We start from the raw sequence: 19530 nt of genomic DNA on the forward strand, positions 1-19530 counted from the left end.
TGCCTGAAGCTCGTGAACTGGGTTCCAGCGCATAGAGCGCAGACACGGGGAGCGCGGTGTGCAGCACTTGAGAGGTAGAGGCAAGATGATTAGAAATGTAGTCTTTGGCTATATATTGAAATTTGAGACCAACCTGGGCTATAAGACCCTCTCTTAAAAAAAAATTGTGGGGGGAGGGCAGGGTGATGGGGGCCTGAGTATCAAGTGGTTTGGTTGCCTGTCTGGAGAGGGTCACTTGTGGGGAGCTGAGGTTGAGAGGGTCCCCAGGAGGGCTTCTGGAGCCAGCAGAGTTTTTTCCTGACCCACTGCTATGAGGGGTCCTTGTACCTGGATCTACTCAACTCCAGAAGGGTTCTAATCCTTCCAGGTGACCCTTTTGTGCTCACTTTGGGGATGAGCCTAATGGTGTCACTGTTCAGAGAGGGCAACACTTAATTTTCAGTGCTGAACTCCCTGAAACCGTTTTTGGGAGGTTGAGAGCTTGCCCTCAAGGGATTGTTCTTAACTGAGTGGATGCTTTTGTCCCCCTCCCAGCAATGCCTCTCCATCTTTTAACAACACCCCCCCCCCCCCCCCGCAGGCTGTTCTGAGGTCACTGTTGAGGTCCAGCTGGTCTGGGGAAATAGGTGCTGGCCCCTCTCTGCTATGGATAGCTCCTGGAGGGAGGTGGGGTGGCAGTGTGGACCCAGCAAGCTGCATCCCACCCTCAATAGGAGCTGGAGTTAACTGTATAAGGGGTCATTCCTGAGTGAGCCATGCTTCCTTCAAGCTCCTGACCAGAAGAGCCTGCCTGGTAGAGGGTAGAAAGCAGCCATGCTGGGCACAGTTGAGTTTTCACAGAAATGGCTTTTCTGAGTTGGTTTAGAAATGTTTTATTCTCATTGGTAGTATATACAAAGTCCTGTAGCTCCTGTGTCCCAGTCTGGTCACTGGGGTGTCAGCTGCCTTCCAGACTTGGGCCTGGTTGAACTGGGCCTGGCCGTCCTGAATGGCACGGTTCCACATGTTGTGAGTAGCAGCCAGTGTTTCTTGGGTGATTTGTTGCATCTGGGGGCTATGGCTTTTGTGAGGTGTGTTGGGAATGATAACCAGGGTCTCTGAAATGGTAGAGAACCCTATCCTACTGAGCGATACCCCAAGTTTGCCCCTAACATTTTTAGTTCACTTCTTCCCTGATGAGTATTTGATTGCTGACAGTCTTTCATTGAGAACAAGGTCCTGAAAGGAAGAACTGTGACTTCCTCCGTGTTTGTATTCTGGAACCCTTTGCTCAAAGCTTCCTGTTATTACCCTGGGAATAATCCCTTGGAACCAAACTCAAGGAAGGAAGCACCATTCTCCGAGGTTGGGCTGCAAGGCTTTCCCAGGTTGGGTCGTAGGACACTCTTGCCAGCAGGTACAAAGAGGCTGGGGCTTGGCAGGCTAAACCCGTCCCAGAGGCCAGTGACCTCGGGTGGAATTAACCTCAGGGTGCACAAAGCCCCAAAGGACAGCGCCCATAGCTAGCCATAGACCTGTCCCCTGGACTAGGTTAGCAGCCTGACCTGGTGAGGGCTCCACCCCACATTACCGGCCTGGTAGGGATGCTGAGCTGCAGACAGGCTGAGAGAAAAGGACCATGATCTGTGGAGCGGTGGGAGAAGAGCCCCACGGGAGTTAGAGAGTGGGAGAACTGAAACTAAGGGCAGGGAGCCTGTGTTGTGAACAGGGATGCGGAGGGGGAGACGCAGTTCTGCGGGCGGGACTGGAGTCTCCGGTGCTGCGGGAGGTCTGCTTCTGCGTAAAGTTTATTCGGCTGTGGCCTCTAGGGACTGGGTTTGTGGGAGCGGAATTTTTGAGGGGTACAGTGTTATGGAGGGGTAACCCAGGGACTATGGCCTACAGGGGCGGAGATGCGGGAGGGCGGAGCCTTGAGGGGGCGGGGTCACTTGGGAAGCCGCCCGGCCCCGCCCCGGGCAAACTTTTCCTGGGCCGTGGGGGCGGGCAGGTGAGATCACGTGGTGGCCGGGGCGTGCCTGGCGGACCCCGCCCCTACGCCCAAGTCCGGCGGCAGCGGCGTGTGGCTGCAGGGGACAGCCAAGTCTAGCGGAGCCATGCCCACGAACTTTACCGTAGTGCCGGTGGAGGCGCGCACCGACGGCTCCGGGGACGAGGCTGCTGAGCGTACGGAGGAACCGGGGTCCCCCGAGAGTGCGGATTCTGCCTGCCCTACCTCGGGTGAGCTTGGCCGCACCTGCCGCGGGACAAAGGCAGAGAGACTGGGCCCTCCCGCCGCCGCTGGGCCGCTCGGGCTCGTAGGGTGGCAGCGGCCCGCGGCGCGTATCGGGGTGATGGGAAGGGGTCAGGAGGGCTAGCCGGTGCTTGCCTGGCTCAGAGGAGTGACCCGGGACTTGGAGAGGATTCTTGTGCTGGTGGTTTGTTGGTCTTGTTCGTTCCCGTCCCTAGAATTCACTTCCCTGCGTCTTGTTCGGGCTGCACGGGAAGCCTAAGTAAGTCTCTATTGGCCTGGCTCGATTAGCCCTGGGGGCGCGGTCTCCACCTCTCTGTTAGGCTAGTCTGGAGCACTGAGGCTTGAGCCCCGGAAACGACTTGATCCGATAACTCTGACGGGACTAGGGAGGAGTTGCAGAGCTGCTGGAGGTACCTATGGAAACTGGAAGGCCCAGGTTCCTAGGTGGCACCTGGGAGAGCTCGAAGTACAGACCCCTGGGTGGGTGGTCTCATTGACACAGAACTTCCTCTGGGCCTGTTTTGCTTTGCTCCAGACCGTCCCAGGGCGGTCTTCTAATAGTTCTGACTGGGATCCCAGATTTGCCTCCACTGACCTTGTCCCAGCCAAACCTCCTTTGGGATCTTAGAGGGAGGACAGAGGCCCGTGTCTGCCTGGGGAGGGGGCTACGCTCTCTGAGCGCGGGCTTCTCTTTGCTCTTCTTTGTTCCCAGGATTCTGAGCTCTCTCTGGCACTTTCACTTTCTGCAGGGTGGGGATGGGCCTGGGAATCCATCTCCATCCCAGCTCCTAGAACCCAGCTTCCCCCTGCTTGAAGACAAGTCACCTTGAACTGGCTGCTTACTCTGATTCAACTCCTCTCTAGACCTAGATCCTAACAGGCCCTTTGATTGGGCTGTTGAGGTGAAAAGAGCCATCAAAGACTCACAGCTGCAGCTGGCCTTGTGCATGCCCCACAGTCTCAGGTTGGAAAATCAGGCTCCTGGCTCTGGGTTTGGAAGGGAAAGAGGGTGCAAGTCTCTTCCTTATGACCTCAAAACTTTTGCCGCCCAGTATATAGGCAGGAAAAGCTGTGCTTCCTCTGGTCACACTTTTAGGAGCCTGCAGACAGAGGCTAGACATGCTGGCCAGGAAGTGGCTTAGCACAGGTTAGCCGCCTGCCCTTCTCACTCAGTGACCCTTCCCATGGGGGGCTGCTGGACTGTTCAGGCTTTCTCTGTGTAGACAAAACCATGCTGTATCTCAGAGCAGATGCCTGGCAAAAAATGTAACATCAGTTCAGAGGTGGAGGCAGAATCTAGAAAGCCTAGACTCAGTGTCCCGCAGTCAGGGACACTGTGGAGGGAGGGTGGACAGCATCACAGTGGTCTTCAAGAGTAGAGCCCCAACAGCCCTTCCTGGTACCCAGTGCCCCTAGGCAGACAATTCTACACATCTGCTGACATCCAGTATTAGTGTCTCAGCTGAAGATATTTTTCGTTTTGATTCATTATATTTTTGTCCCCTCTACTGTCAGGGCCCTTAAGTGGTGCCTGAGGTCAAGACTGAGGATTCAACTTCTGGGAAGGCAGGTAACCGTTAGGACTCTTTTATTGCCTGCACATGTTTAGACTAACAGGAGGACAGGCCTGCACTTTTAATTGGTTAATTGTTTTGAGACGCGGTCTTACGTAGCTTTACAAAGATGACCTTGAACTTCTGGTTCTGGTGCCTCTACCAACTGCTTGGATTACAGTAATGTGTGGCCACACCTGCTTTTTTATTTTTTAAATATGCTGCTGATTGTTACTGAACCAGGGCTGGGTACTTGCTAGTAAACATTCTACCTTCTGAGCACACATCTCTAGCCCTGTATATGTGTTTTAATGATCCTTGATGGTCCAGGTTGAACTTAACTTGGCTGGGCTCATGTAGAACTTGTAGTTATTTCTATGAAGATGTTTTTGGAAGCTTAGCCCGCGGTGCCATGACAGGGTGAATGTGCTGTATTTTCAAGTCTGCTGGGTTTGCCCTGTTTCTAACGGGAGCTTCAGAACCCAGCCCCGGTGGTAGGAAAGGGCCCTCACACTTGGTTGTTGTTGGGAAAGCCTGGTACAGGCAGGAAGAAGGTTTTCTAAAGGTCTGTTGTGTGGATCTTAACCATGTATGTGGGCAGCAGGCCAGGGCCAGCTTGCCTGACCACAGGAGTCACCAGGGTACACTGCTGTCTTGTCCTGCCTTCTGTACAGATCCCTTGCCTGTCCTTGGAAGTATTGTTTTCTGGACACGTGTGGACTGTGTGTTGCTTGTGCTGAAGTGAGTTTGGGGGACTTTATCTCGTGTGCCTACACAGATCCAAGCTGCGGTGGAACTGGTGGGGCCTCGTAGGCCACCCTAGCTTACACAGCCAGTGTCTTTGGGACCAGAACGAGGGTCTGGCGAGGCCGGGTTGTCTAGGAAGCTCTTCAGCCTGTAAATATGTGGCTGCCCTCTTGAGTCTCATGCAGCTTCTATCCTAGGGAAGCAGATAGTGTGAGGGTAGGAAGTGGACCTTTGCCTGTCCCATACAGTGGCCATCTTTACCTTCACACCACCCTCTTCCCTTAGTGCTCTGTGACCCAGACAGGGCCTGGGCTGGCTGTTTAGTGGCAGAAATGAAATTGGCCCTATCTTCTAGATAGTGTGTGTCTAGTTAAATAGTCTTTGGCCCCATATGAGGAGCCTGCCTCCCAGCCCATATAGAGTGAAAATTGATTGGGCAAGGGAAGGGGGAGGGGCAAGTGTGGAAAATGTGACGCCCACATTTTTCTTCCTCCATTTTTCACCTTCTGGTTTCTACTCACAAAGGGATTGTTCCCTTAGGGCAGGGACCACACCCCTTAGCCTTTCTGCAGGACAGAAGTTGGACCTGGACTATATTTATTGTGAGATTCCTCTAGAAGTGGAAAGAACATGTGAATTTGTGGTGTTATGCTGGAATATTTTCAGTGTGTAGAAGCAGAGAGGACACTGCATGGGGCCAGGACACTTCCTGTCCTACCTCAGAGAGTGGAGCACTGTTAGATCTCAAGACTATGGGAAACCATGTCAGGGAAGGTGAAAGGGGAGGTGTCTCTGCCCTAGGAAAGGGGTTTCCACAATGGGCTCTTGCTGGAGTTCTTGCAGGGTGATCACTGCTGGTGGCCCTTCCATTCCAGGTCAGAACTGACGTCTCTGCAGGCTCCCTTCCAGTCTGATTGCAGGTTCCCTTTCAGATTCCGTCCACGTGATTTCATGCTCTGTGGCTGACTTCATCTTAGTTACCTGGGGGACTTCTTACTTCCCTCTGTAGAGGTGACCCTGTTCACTGATACACTGATTGAGGCAGGCTGAGTCACCTCTGGCTGGGCTGTGGATAGTGTTGTGGGTGTCCCTCGGGGCTGCTGCTGATAGGTGGTGAAGGGCTACTCTGCCTGCTTGGCCATGGAGGTCACGGTGAGGAAATAGACTGAGCATGAGACTCCAGGCCCTGGCCTGCTAGGCTAGGATAGGAACTAACACTTCGTCCTGGGATTTGTCAGGAAAGGATGTTACATGGGTGCTGGAGATCTAGGCGGGCTGGGGACCATGGACTCGCACCCCATCTCGCCAGGAGTCCTTGAAGGTGGGACTGAATATGTGAGCTTGGACCCTAATACCGTCTTGTTGGGAGTTCTTCAAGATGGGGTTGATGGTCATTTACAGAGTCAGCAGCGTCTGACCTGTGCGGAATCAGAGTAGGAGGGGGAAGCATGAATTCAAACCAAAGATGGTGCTGGAGTTACTGGTCAGTGGTAGGATGCTGGCCAAGGGCCATGGGTTTGATCCCCAGTATTATAAGACAAGGCTGTACAAAGCAACTAGAGGAAACAAAGGATCTCACCGGGCAGGTGCCTGCTGGGAACCCAGATGGTCGTGGGCTGTGCTCTACCTCCTCCTAACTGTATCCATGCAACGAGCCCTTCCCTTAGGAACCAGTGGTACAGGTGTCAGCACCCAGTTATCATGCCTAGCCCATGTTCATGTGTGTGAGCATGCGTATATGCCCTGTGTGTGCACATGAGGGTAGAAGTTCTGGTTCCTCCCCAGTAGAAGGTCACATGGTATTGAGCATTGTCCTTTGCTGTGGTCAGACTGCTACTAAGTGTTTGGGTGTCACTGGTGTGAGCTTCAAGAATGATGAGGCACCTCTGTGTGCTAAGTCTGACTCTTCCCCAGCCATTATCTTTTTCTTGTTTTTGTTTAATGTGAGGACCTCCTGGGTCTGTGTCCTTTTCTGGAATGTTGCCCAGGCCTTTTGATCACTCTGCTGGGTGAATGTCTGAACTGCTCCAAGGGGTTGAAGACACAGACAGCTTCTGTGATGCAGGGCTTTCTAATGGTCCAACATAATGCCATGCCCCTTAAAGCCAAGCAGACGAAGACTGTCTGGGAACTGGACATTGCAGTCCCATTGATCCAGAAAGATCATTTACTAAGGCTGTGTCCCTCTTGAGCCTGGTGCATCCATGTCCAGATGGATTCCCTGCCTCATCCTGGCACAGCAGGAGCCTGGTATGTTATGTGGTACAATATGTGATGGAGAGTGAGATCTGGGTATCAAGGAGATGCATGCAGGATGCTGACGTTGCCTATAGGAGCAGTGGGAGAGTGGCGGGCATGCATTCCTTTGGACATGGGGAGTAGTGAGGACCCTTGGTGGGTGTTCAAGGAATGGATGTGAACCACACACCAGTTGTGGTAGAGACAAGCAGGCAGTTGGCTTCCAGAAATGCAGCCTTATATATATAGCCTCAGAGGACATGTGAAAGGCCTAGGCTGAGGATAAGCTTAGCTTTTGATGGTGAGTCAGGGTAGCCACGGGGTGCTGAGGTGGCTGGGGGAATTCCGTAAGAAAGATGGCTTTGAGCTTGGTAGGTAGATCCCTGTGTGCAAGTGTGTGCATGCCGTAGGGGCCAAGACAACTCCAGCAGAACAGGTCCGTATGAACTGTAGTGTGAAGAGGCTCCCCTTAGAAGAAGCCAGCAGTAAGTAGCATTACTGTGGCTGCTGGGCAATGCTTCTTTAGCATACTGCTTCACCTGTTTGTGCTGGGCGTGGTCCTGTGGCGTTAACCTGCTGTTTCTAGTACATCACAGGTGTTGTATATGTAATCTACAGCAGCCAGAGCCGCTCTGGGCTTTAGACTCTGGCTGAGTTGCAGCTAACCTAGGCAAACCACAAGCCCAAACGCTGTATCACCTTCTGAACCCGGAGAGAACCCCCGTTTTACCTTTTTTTCTGTTCTCAGCTATGGGAGAACACTAGGAACCATGTTACTCTCCTTCTGTGAGGGATGTTCATGGATTTCAGGTGGTTTTCCTTTTGGTAGGCTGCCCCAGGTGTCCCTTACTTAGAGTTGTGTGGCTTGTGGTGTGGTCAGGAAGAACATTCAGAAAGAGGAGGGGCCCAGCAAGGAGGAGAGAGGTTTTGTTGAGGGCATAGAGCTTGTTACATAGAGGAGCTTTCAGCATCCCAGCCAAACATCTCAGACCTTAGCAGGAATTTTGACCACATCCAAGTGACCATTTGGGAGCTATCACCCTCTGCCTGCCTGGCAGTGAATGGAGTGCCTCTGCCTGCTGGTTGTAAGACTTAGCAGACTCCTAGATCTGACCAGTGAGTGTCAAGGCAGGCCCTAGGCTCCAGTGTTGAGGGGCAGTGACGTTGGACCAGAGCCACTGCCTTCTGGTGCTTTAGACAGTGACTCCCTCTTGTCAGCTGTACAGTTGGGTGTAATGTGGGATCAGACACCCAGTATTGCAGCAGAAAGTTCAGCCGGCTGGACTGCCTGCAGTTCCCGTTGCTCTCCAGACTTCAAGCCCTGCCTTTGCAAGCAGAGGGCAAAGTTTGATGTTCACTGGTTCACTGTTAAGTATTAACCATTGCTCCCAAGTGGCCGGGTGGTGTCATTTGAAGTGACAGCTGCACTGGAAGTAGCTACTGGAGTGTGATTCCTGCTAGGCTGGGCCTTCCAGAGGGAAGACTTCCTTACCCAGAGGCTGTATTAGTCAGGGGTGAAAGACACTCAGGAGTAGGCAGATGTCTTGGGACTGTGAGTGGCTCGAGGTGCCAGTGAACACTGACTGAGTCTCCACCAGGGTTACCACCTTCCTTTATGCAAAGGAGGGAAACGGCTCTTCATGGTAGGCTGTGCAGATAAGCCTTCCACTTCTGCTCAGTAGCTGGCCCACCTTGGTGATGAGGCTGCCAGCTCTCTGTCCACGTGTATGTCCATGGTGGCCAGGCCACAGGCAGGTCTAGAGTATCTAGTTTGGGGGTTCTGAGTGTGTAGTTATGGGGTTCCTGGGTTTGGATTGCTGAGTGAGCATGTCAGCTGACCTCCGGAGGTTTCTGTAGGATCAAGTCCTTGCTAAGTAAGGGCTTGTGCTGCTGGTGCTGGTGTGTTGGGGTCTGGGATGCCTGCAGGTGGGAGGCAAGACTGGCCCCGCCAGCCAGTCGCTGGGGTCCCTAGGCTGTCTCCTCCTTCGTAGATATGTGTCCTCTTTAGGGTGACCATTTCTGAAGATGGCAGATGATTCTTGAACATTTCTTTGTGCCTCAGTTTTCCTCACCAGGACCTGGTCTCTTATGAAGGTGGCTGTGACCTCTCATCTTTTGTTCCATCCTTCTGTTGGGTCTCTGGCGCCAGCAGTCCGGGCCTGGCTTTCAGGGAGGCTCAGCAAACATCTGATGGTCACTGGGGAGGGCCGAGCACTCTGGAGGTCAGAGCAGAGAGTGCCAAGTGGCTCTTGGGTTTCCCTTTTCATTTAATGGAGGGACGTGCCCACAGCCCAGACAAGTTTGTAACTGAAGCTGTCCCCAGGAGGGTCTAACTGGTGTCCTGCAGGGATGCTGATCCAGTCACGGGTCCTGTCTTCTGCTTTGTCCTTGGCCTCTCGCATTGCCCCTCCTCAGCTCTGATGCTGCTCTCTGTCTTCTGGGGAAGATGACCCTTCTGGGGAAGGGTGACAGGGGATGTTAGAGAGTGAGGTCACCAGAAGCTGCCTTCCTGAAGGACATGTCCTTTAGATTGAAAGTCCTAGGCCTAACTACTACTTATGTAACTTCTAGGTCTGTGGTCCCATAGATGCCCAATGTCCTGGGATCTGTTTCCTCAGTGGCAGAGTCTGGGGCTCTAACTTCTTGTGGCTTTGTGTGTGCTGTGTATGGTGCCTTGCAGATGAACAATGGGGATGTTTGTGTGCATGTGGATATGCATGGTGTGCACAGTAAGTGCAGTGTACACATGATTGTCATGATGTATGCTATGAATGGATGAATACATGTGTATATACGTTAGTGCACATGAGTACACATGTCTGTGAATCTGCATGTGTATGTGTGTACACTCATGCAGTTATATGTTGTATGTACACTGTGTTGGAAATAGTGTGATTATGGTGTGTCAGGTCCTGACCACTTGTCTGCAGAGAGCCTTTTGAACAGCAGGCTGCAAAACTCCCCTGTTTTAGGTTGGTTTGAATTTCAGATTTAAAAGCCTATTGGAGGAGAGATGCCTACCAGGCTGCTGCTAAGGACCTTGTAAGTGGGTATAAGGAAGGCCAGTGATCTTGTGGGTCTGTTTTGGGGCTATCCTGCCTATTTCAGGGTAGGAGGTGGAACAGGCTATGTTTTGGGAAGCCTTGTCTCACCTGCTTTCTGTTCCCATGAGTTCCTCTGAGAATCTTTGCTCTTCTGAACTGTGTAATGTGTGGTGCTCCTGGGTTGGGGTGAACAGGAGAGTGGGCAGCTAGTTGTGTATGTGGGTGCTAACAAAGGCTTCGGGGCTTCCAGTCCTCCTGTGCCTTGGCCTTGCTCGTGCGTTTGGTTTGCCTGCTTCTGCTCAAAGCTGGACCTGCTCCCATGGAAGCGTATGGAAAGAAGTGGGGCTGCCTGCCACTCTGGAGCAGGTGCCCTGAGAGGCTAGGACGCCATGCAGTGTGGGGGTGTTATCAGGGCCAATGCACCTCTGCCTGTTGGCCAGAATCCCACCTGCAGGTCAGCATCAATGCAGAGTCAGCCTTGTGGGAAGAAAGCGAGGCTGGGCCCGAGTGCTGAGGAAGCTCTCTAAGCCACTAACTTCACAAGTTCCCACACTGTGGTGACCCCATCTCCTCTGAATCCTGGTGGCAAAGAGGCCAGGTGGGGCCTGAAAGTGTTGAAGGAGACTTGGGGCAGGTGGGAAAGGGCAGGGCCCGTTTTCTGAAGGACTCTTTACAGCTCTCTGCTGTACCTCCCTGTCCTGGAAACCTGAGATGGGAGGCCGGGGTTGGAGGAATGTGCACGGAAAATGCCGCAAGAACCAAGTGGCCCCCTTGAGCTGGAGTTGTTGTGGGAGGCTGTTTCTCAATATTTCCTTTGTTTTCTTTTTAGAAAGGGTTATTCACTCAGCCAACAATTTGTTAGGGGTGCGAAGGCCGTCAGCCCGGGGCCTATCAATCAGGCCGAGCCTGACTGTCAGCAGCTATGCCCCGGAGGCCATCCCACTGACCTGGGTTTTCTAGGTTGCTGGGATTTTAGGATGCATGAAGGCTCAGAATCTGGAAGGCAGTCAAGGCCAGTGGTCATTCTTTAACTTTCAGGGCCCTGGGACTCTGAAACTCATTCTCACATATAACCATTTATCAGAGCACTCACCCGGGAGGGTTTATGGCAGTGTTCTCTGCTCGGCCCTTAGGAGGCCAAAAGACATCTTTGGTTACCAGGTGGGTCTCCATTTTGCTGTGGGTGCTTAGTAGCTAGTGCTGTCAGCTAAGAAGTCTGCCTCCCTCCACTTCCAAGCCTCTGTGTACAGACTGGGTTTCTCTTGACCCATGCCCCATCTCCAGTGTTGCTAAGCTGGGTAGACTTTCCGCCTACACATTGATTTCAGGAAAGGGAGGAGGCTTTGCAGCCGGCTCTATTGGCTAGCCTACTCAACTGACCAAGGCCTATGGCTCAGAGTCTCAGAGGTTGCTTTCCACCCCTCCCTTGAGCAATTGAGGGATTGGTGGTGATGCCTTGGAGCCCTGCCCCAGGAAGAATGGGGGTGGGAGGAGGGCAATGTGTTGTCCACAGTCAGTGGAAGAGGCCATGCCTGGGTCACGCTGTTAAGGTCTGGCTGCCTGGGAATGGGTCTGGGGGCCTGCCAGATTGTGCCTAGTTTCTCCCTGTTAAGATACGGCTCTGCAGGGAGGAGGCAGGGAGTGGGGATTCAGCTTGCTGTCCAGGAGCAGATCCTGGGCTGAGGGCCAGCAGGGACTCTGGCCCTGCTTGTCTGCGCCTATGAAACTTGACTGAATACCACACTTACCTGATGTTTGTCTGATGGAGAGGTTGTCTCCCATGCCCAGAGCCCTGGCCACCTCTGACCTATGCACACACCTCTCTTACGTATATAGTTAGATTCTCTGAAGGGGCAGTGTTCCTGAAGCCTGAAGTTTGTAGCCCCTCCTCCCACGGGACTTGAGACTGCTGCTGCAGGAAGACACGGTGCATTTTGCCACCTGCTTGCTGAAAAGAGATGCTGCATTTGCATGCCTTAGAGGAATCCATTGAGACATACTTGAGAAGCTGGACCTGAGGTTGCCTCTGAGGACAAGGGTCTTTTTTCCTCATTATTTTATTTTATTTTATTTTTATTTTATTTTTTTTGTTTTTCGAGACAGGGTTTCTGTGTGGCTTTGGAGCCTGTCCTGGAACTAGCTCTGTAGACCAGGCTGGTCTCAAACTCACAGAGATCCGTATTATTTTATTTTTTATTGTTTTTAATTGATCTATACCTTTTCCCCCACCTCCCTCCTTTCCTCCCCTCTCTCCTTCCATCCTCCCCATGTCCCTGAGGACAAGGGCCTTAATGGGAGGGTGTTTGAAGGGCTTCTAAGTAGCAGATGGGGGTAGCAAATTTGCATTTTTATAGGTGAGTCACATCCAAACACAGCCTTAGGTGGCTTTTCCAGGCACTGTGCATGTGCACTCTAAAATGCGTCAGGCCTCAGCTAGAGTCTATAAAGCAGAGATAGCCTATAGCTGGCTGGTATAGGCTAACATTGGGTCCCCACGTAAGACGACAAAGTGCAAAACCAAGGTACAGCCTTTTCTCCAAGTCGAAACCCATCCTTGTAGCCTTCATAGTAGAGGTCAGAGTTGGCCAGAGTTTCATGCAGCTTACAGTGTCTTGCTGAAGTGTTTGATCTGCCTGTAAGAAAACTCTGTGATCTCTGTGGGCCCAGGGCTGTGGTCTGGGCTAGGCCCACTGACCAAATGGTATTGGTTATCACAGGAGGCCCTGGAGTGGCTTTTCTTCTGTAAAGAGCTGCAACCTGTATGGATAGATGGGTTTGTGGGCACTGCCAGACCTTGTGTGGTGAGGAGAGGAGCCAGTGACAGTGGCCAAGCCCCTTCATATCATAAACAGGATGCCTAGAAACCCTGACCATCTAGGTCAGCAACAGGGTGTTTCATCAGATGGATCCCGTAAGTCCTTGGGGTTCCAAGGTTGACAGGTTGTTGCAGTGACTGATCAGGAGCTGGGGCTTGGGTGCTGGGCAGGAATGATACACTCCAGCCTGACCTCATGACAGAATTGGGAGTCTGTGCTGGAACTAGTTACCACTAACGAGCCATGATTCTGGAGGGTGTCTACCCACTGATGCCTAGGCTTCTATGGGTTTCCATTGATGTTTTACCTACATGTATGTGTGTGTACCACATGTGTGTCTGGTACCCATGGAAGCCAGAAGAGGGCATTGGATGTTTTGGAACTGGTGTTACAGATGGTTGTAAGTCACCTGTGGGTGCTGGGAATTGAACCCTGGTCCTCTGGAAGAGCAGAGTGTCCTCTTGATCCTGTCCTGAGGATATCTAGTCCTAAGCTGTGATAGTTTCTCACACTCATTTCTGATAACCTGACAGGCCTGGGAGTGAAGTGAGGGATCTTGGAGATTTCCCTTTGTGGGATCATGTCACATTCCCCGCCTGGGTCTGTGTCTGGGGAGGAAGGATTCCGGGGATGAGTGCTTGTCTTCAGTCACTGTCCCAGGATTCATCTCTGTGGTTCCAGTCTTGATCGCTAGGTACATATGTCTAAAGCCCCCCTCTACACTGTCTCCACTCTAGGAAGCTCTCTTAGAGAGTTGGCTGCCCCATCTCTTCTGACTCATCCAGTTAGCCTCTTTAGCATTGGGTTTGTTGTAGTTGTTTTCAGCAGATGACATGAGACTTACGGATACTCATCTGGTATTCTGTCCTTCTCTGGGTTCTGTTCAGGCCAGCTGCCCCTGGGATGGTCCTTTGCTGCTGAGGCATCAGCTGGTAGCTTGTAGTTATTACACAGGACAGGCTTTGGTCGACAAATGGGACATTGAGGAATTCTAGAGTCACAGGCTGCTGAGCTGCCCGAGACCTTTACACATGCATCTTAAAGGCCACAGGATACAGATGTCAGAAGGCAGCTGCGTGTGGTACAAGAGAGACAGGTACCTCCTGTTTGGAACCGCAGTTGTATCTTTCTAAGAGTCTGGCTGACTTCCCTTGGTTTTGAGGTTTGCTGTTTCTGCAGTTGACTCTGAACTAGTTTTAGATGTGATGTTGCCAGCTCATCTGGAAGGTTTGACAGACATGCATGCCTTCATGAGGATCCTCTATGAGGAACCACCCTCTACTCAAAAAAAAAAAAAAATGCCCTCAGTACCTTAGGTCCTCTCTTCTATGTCCCAGGCCCTGTGGGTCTGTGGACTCCTGCTCTGGGGGCTTGCGGCAGACACAAGATGACAGCTGAGCCAAGCAGTCTCCACTTTTCTGTTTGCAGGGAGGAGAGGACAGGAGTGCACCCATAGTTCACTTGTTTTAGTTTAGGTTTTATGGCTGAAGATCCTTGTTTTAAGTTCTTGTTTGTTGTTGTTTTTTTGTTTTGTTTTGGTGAGCTAGGGACTCTCTACTAATTGGTCTGTCCTGGAACTTGCTGTAGACCAGGCTGACCTTGAACTCACAAAGATCAGCCTGCCTCTGATAGGATTAAAGGTGTGTGGTGCCAATGCCACCAGGCTTTGTCATATTTCTTAATAACAAAAGCAGCTGGTAGAAATAATCACTGTGAGAAGAAAAGAGACGCAGAAGGACTTATCTGCGTCTCTGTCCCCATCACCCACCCTTACAGACCCAAGGTTATCTCTAAGTGGTGCCGTCTGTCTCCCCATTTTGCATTTAGAGGGAGTGCATGCCTTTGTAATTTTCTAAATGTTGTGCATCTCAGCTGGGGAGGGTCTGGCCTCAGCCTGCCCTGACTTTCAAGTGAGCTCTTTCTAGTTATTCTGCCATGAAGTGGGAGGCCATTGCCACCTGGGTGTGAAATGGACAGGTTTTTAAAAGTATTTCTGAAAATGAGGGAAGTTAATCACTTTTAATCCGTAAGTGTGGAGGTTCATCAGAAATGAGTTTGTCTTCCGATTGCAGAAGAAAGGCTGACTTTGTTAGAGAGTTAGCCTTTGTGGTCTTATGACCTGGCCACATCTTACCCACAGGTGGAGAGAGTCTGTCTGCCTGGCTTCTCTCTGCAGAGTACCGGTGCCTTGGTTTTCTCCCAGCTGCGGTGAAGCCTGGGTTATGTGCTTGGCTGGCAGCGGATGCCCGCCCTAGCGTCCATTCCTCATCATGCCATCCCTCTGCCTCCTTGGCAGCAAGATACCCAGCTGTCCTCTGCCGAAGATGCTTCTAGTTGTTAGGAATGTGTAGTCTGACCGAGAGAGAGAGGACACCTCAGGTGAGCAGCTTTGCCTTGGTGCTCAACAGTTTTCAGTTCTAGTATAACCCAGAACCCTCAGTGCAGCTCAAGGCCTGGCAGATGCTGGTGATAGGAGCATAGGGTGGGGATGGTGAGGGGCTTGTCCTACCTGTGACCGCTCCCTCTGTCAGCAACACTGTTGTCAGAGCCTCTGTGTGTGCGCAGAAGGCCTGGTGACTCCTGAGCTGCTCGCTTGTGCGTGCGCTCTGTGTGTGTGTGTGTGTTTAAATCAAGGTTTCCTTGTGTAGACTTTATAACATACTCTCTCAAAAGTATGATTCAGATTTAAGTCTATTTAGATATAAAAGTTATTAGGGAAGATCTGAAAATTAACAATCGTCTAGGTGATAAAATGGATCCTGGTATTTTCATGTAAATACAGGTAGACTTCTCAAATGGAAGTGTTTGATCCTTAATTATCTCTTGACTCTGGGGGAATTTGGCAGGGAAGACTCTTGGATGCCCTCTCAATGTCCTGTGGGTGAGGTACCATAAACACTCCCCATTTATTTGGTTCAGGTGTGACCCCAGTTGATCGTCTCCCTGAATCTGCCCAGCCCGGAGCTCTCTGGAGCATGTGCGTGGGCATTGATGATGGGGCGTGTCTTTTAACAAAACTGGTGTGAGGCTTGGAGACTAGAGAGAATGCTGTGGTTGATCGCAAGCTTACAAGGGCAGCCCCAACTGGAGGAATTTACTGAAATTCTGATGTTTTGCTGTTTTTTAAGGTGTTTTTTTTTTTTTGGCATGTGTCTGTGTGTGTTTGTGTTGTGCATTCATACATTACTTTGATGAGTGATAAAATGAAAGCAGAGGTACAGAAGCTACACAGTATGAGCCACCACAGCCTCTGCACGTCAGGATGAGACTGTCACATTGACCCCAGTCTCCCAGCCTTTGTTTGTGTCCTTACATTGTCTTCCAGTGTTAGCAGGCTTGGCCATCCTGTACAGTCGTCCATTGAGCAGGTTTGAATGTCATCTGTCCTTCAGCTTCCCAAGTGTGGTGCCACCTCATTAGTGCAGGGCACTAGTGCTCCCCTCTCCCTGGAGTATTGATCAGTCTAGGAGTGATGTTTCCTTAGATGAGCGATCGTTGCTGTATCTGTGTATCCGGGCAAAGGGTTAGATAAGTTTCTTGAGGACACCAGCTATGATTTCTCGTTTGGCATTGTGGCTGCACTTTGTGAGAGACCCAGGCAGGTGACTCCTATGCTCAGGCTATGGGTGCAGGCTGGAGGAATGGTTTCTGAATAGCTCTTGCCCTCTGTGTCCTTCCTTATCGTCCCCTCTTCCCTGGAGACTAGCAACTTGAGCTGAGCTGGAGGGGAGCAGCAGAGACTTTGCTCAAGGTCATGAGCTTGAGTTGGCTCCATCTGAGCATCTAAGGTAGAATCTGAAACCCTGTCTCCTACCCTCTGGAGGGTATTCGGGCTTTGAGTCCTACCCTGGTCCTCTCTGTCCTCAGAGCTTGTGACACCTTGCATTTGCATTCCCTGCTTTTTTGTTCGTTTGTTTCCCAAACAGGTTCTTACTATGTAGCCATGGCTGGCCTGCAACTTGAAACTATGTAGACCAGGCTGGCAACTATGTAGACCAGGCTGGCTTGTAACTCACACAGCTTTTATCTGCCTCTGCCTCCTCAGTACTGGGATTAAGGCCACCACATCTGGCTTCTATAACCTGGTATTAATTTATTTCCAGACACCAGAAAATTGTAAGAATATAAAATCTCTCCTTTGCTTGGCCTTTCCTCATGTGGCATTTTCCCAAGTTGAAGTATTCTTTGTCTTTTCCTTCCCCTGCATCTGTCTTTCACACACAGATTTGTTCCTAAACTGAACTGCTTGAGAGCGTGCAGAGACTGTGAGGCCCTTTTGGGGGGGTATACTTTCCCCCCAAAGCACATTTTCTTTCAGAATTTCTGTATGTAGCCGTTACCAGGTAAAAGAATTAGCATTGGATACAGAGAAGTACATGTAGTGTCCTCCCCCTCCACACCTGATAATTTTTAGAGCTTACACAGTGTCTCATCTATGGTACCCAGCTTCCAGAAGTCTAGTGTGCTTAGTGGCTTTGGGAAGAGGTTTGGAGTACATCTCCTGTCAAGTCCCTTGACCCTGAATGTCCTTACTTCCAGGAACATCAGTGGGTTCTAAGCTCAGTGGGAATGTTGTATGTTTATTTGGGTGACCATAGCTGCTAGATGGCAGAAGATACCTCAACCTGAACATCACTTTCCCTTTTGAGGGGACCCTGGATTGACTGGGGAGGAGCCACTCTGGGGAAGGAGATATATGTTGATTGAAGTTTGCATGTTTCTGAGAATGACATCATGGGAGCTGTGATCAGGGACCCCATGTCTGGTGCCTTGGCTGGTGTTATGTGCTCCTATGGGAAGGGGGCCCGTGTGGGAACAGAGTGAGCTAGAGGAAGTTCTACCCTCCCTCTATTGTGGAGACCTGGTTCTCCTGGGCTTACCAGCATCTCTCGCTACAAGTCCAGTATTATGAACTCCATTTGAGTCCAGTTCTGTTCCTAGGGTGTATGACCTGGCTCTATGCCCTCATTCTGGCCCTTTACTGGGAGCCCATACAGAGAAGTGTCGTAGTAGGAAGTTGTGGGATGGAGTTTTGGGAGTCATTTGGAAGATTTGAGCTACACTGGTCTCTCCTCTCCTGGCCAGAGTCTCTTAACACCTGATGAACTTCTACCTTGCCGTGATCCACCTCCCCTGTGTCCTTTGGTGGTCCTTCATCTGTCTGTTGACTGTCTTGTATCTTCTACATGTAAGATTTGAAGCTGGTGAGATGAGGAGACCCCACATGGGGGATAGTAGAGAGTACAGGTTCTTGCCTCCAGGTGGAAGGGGGCTGATTTACATGATGCTGGCCTGGTGTCTGTGTGGTGGTGGCAGATATGGGTTTGTTGGGTACCCAGGGAGGTTGTGCCTCGGCTTATAAGCGTTCACTTGTGTGATAGGCTCTGCATGGTTATGGTTATGCCAGGGTGAGCATGGATGCATAGGTTGATTTACAGACCTCCCTCTGCCCCCAGCTTCCTAATGATCTAGTAGAGGACCAGTCGGTCATGCTTTCAGCTTCAGTCCATGGTGGGCCATACAGTCCTGTCTCCTCCTGCTTGCTCTGAGGTCCTGATGTGAGCGGAACTTGAAGGGTGTGAGGTCCTCACGAGGGAGACTAGATAGTGTGTCCAGAACACACAGGGTATGCAGGGCTGATCTCTGGGTGGGACTGTGCCTTGCTATTTATATCCCTGTGTCCCCAGAGCTCCGGTCCTGTCAGACACTGCGGACAGGCGTAGTGTGGCTGTGTCCTCAGCTGTCTGTGCTGCCCCAGAATTCTCTGCAGAGGACCAGTCGTCATAGTCCTCCTCCTACCTTATCTCTGGGGAGGCTAAGGACCACAAATTAGGAAAACTGGGAACACCAGGGGAACTTGTAGCATCTGGGTGAATACTGGCGAGGGAATCTCTGATTAGAACAAAGCCGCTTCGGGTTGTGGGCCCTAACAAAGGTTTCTCCCTCTGCTTTGGTTTTGTGTCTGTAATCAGATGCCACATTTTTTAGGGGAGCCTGCTTAAATTCAGGGCAGGGCACTTCGTGTTCCTTTGTTCCCTGACCCCTGATGACCTTGATTATTGGAGTCTGTGACTTGGACCTGGGTCAGGTGTCTCCTGAGACAGAAAGGGCCTAGTGAGCACCAGGGAACTGCGTCAGTCTTTTCTGCGCAGGTGCTACCTGGATTGGTGGTAAAGCCATGGTCTGAACTAGCTCATAGGATAGGAGGTGTGTGGGGTGTGTCCGGAAGGCCGGCATAATCCATTGGGATTTGAGGAATTTGAAATTCAAAGCTCCTGTCAAAACAAAACAAAACAAACCTTGGTGTGTACGTGTGTCCTCTCTCAAAGAGGGCTTTAGTCTTTAATGGGGCCAATCTGTCCGTGGAGTTATTGGCTTTTAAGATAGTTGTCTCCAGAAGTATCACACACACAGAGTTTGTGAAACCTGAAAGGGGACGTAATGTAACGTGCTGTTCAGAGTTCTTTTTACCTGGTTCCTCCTTCCAAGTAGCTGCCTTGGAAATGTCCAAGTAAAGAATCATTGTCCTGCTCCCAGTCATCGCCACACTGTGCTGCTAGCCCAGGATATGCTCAGGGGCCATCCATGGCTCTGGTTCCAGACATCAGCGCAGGGGACTCAAGCCCATCACATCAGGATTCGGTTCTTGGTCCCCAGGCAGCCCTTTCTGTCATCTGAGGTTCTGTGGCTTAGTTGTACTGCCAAGAGGGGACCTGTGCTCCAAGAGAGAGGTCGCCCACCAGAAGTGCCTTTGGGTTCCTTCCTTCTTCGAGGATGCTCCCTTTCTGCAGACTTCTGGCTGCAGTACCTTGGGATCCCTGCGTATCCCTCAGGGGATGCCGCCTATGTCCTCTGTGACTGAACAAATGTCTACATCCTTGGGCATCTGGAACATGAGATAT

General features: G+C 51.3%; 1 protein-coding gene across 4 annotated transcripts in view; it reads left to right on the forward strand.

Annotated features, from left to right (window-relative positions):
* The window catches only part of Slc12a7 (solute carrier family 12 member 7), an 83084-nt gene that overhangs the window by 26435 nt on the left and 37119 nt on the right, over positions 1-19530 (forward strand). For 2 of the 4 annotated variants that reach the window (XM_041632127.1, XM_041632128.1), the window contains exon 1: positions 2055-2217. The exons of the other annotated variants lie outside the window; for them this stretch is intronic. In XM_041632127.1, coding sequence (XP_041488061.1) covers positions 2094-2217 — 124 coding nt within the window. In that variant the 5' untranslated portion in view covers positions 2055-2093. Of the gene's footprint in view, positions 1-2054; positions 2218-19530 lie in introns of those variants that run through there. 4 annotated transcript variants of the gene reach the window in all.

This window comes from Microtus oregoni, unplaced genomic scaffold (genome assembly GCF_018167655.1).
Source record: "Microtus oregoni isolate MIOR12 unplaced genomic scaffold, Mior012 000040F_ref0000088, whole genome shotgun sequence".
Classification (NCBI taxonomy): Eukaryota; Metazoa; Chordata; class Mammalia; order Rodentia; family Cricetidae; genus Microtus; species Microtus oregoni.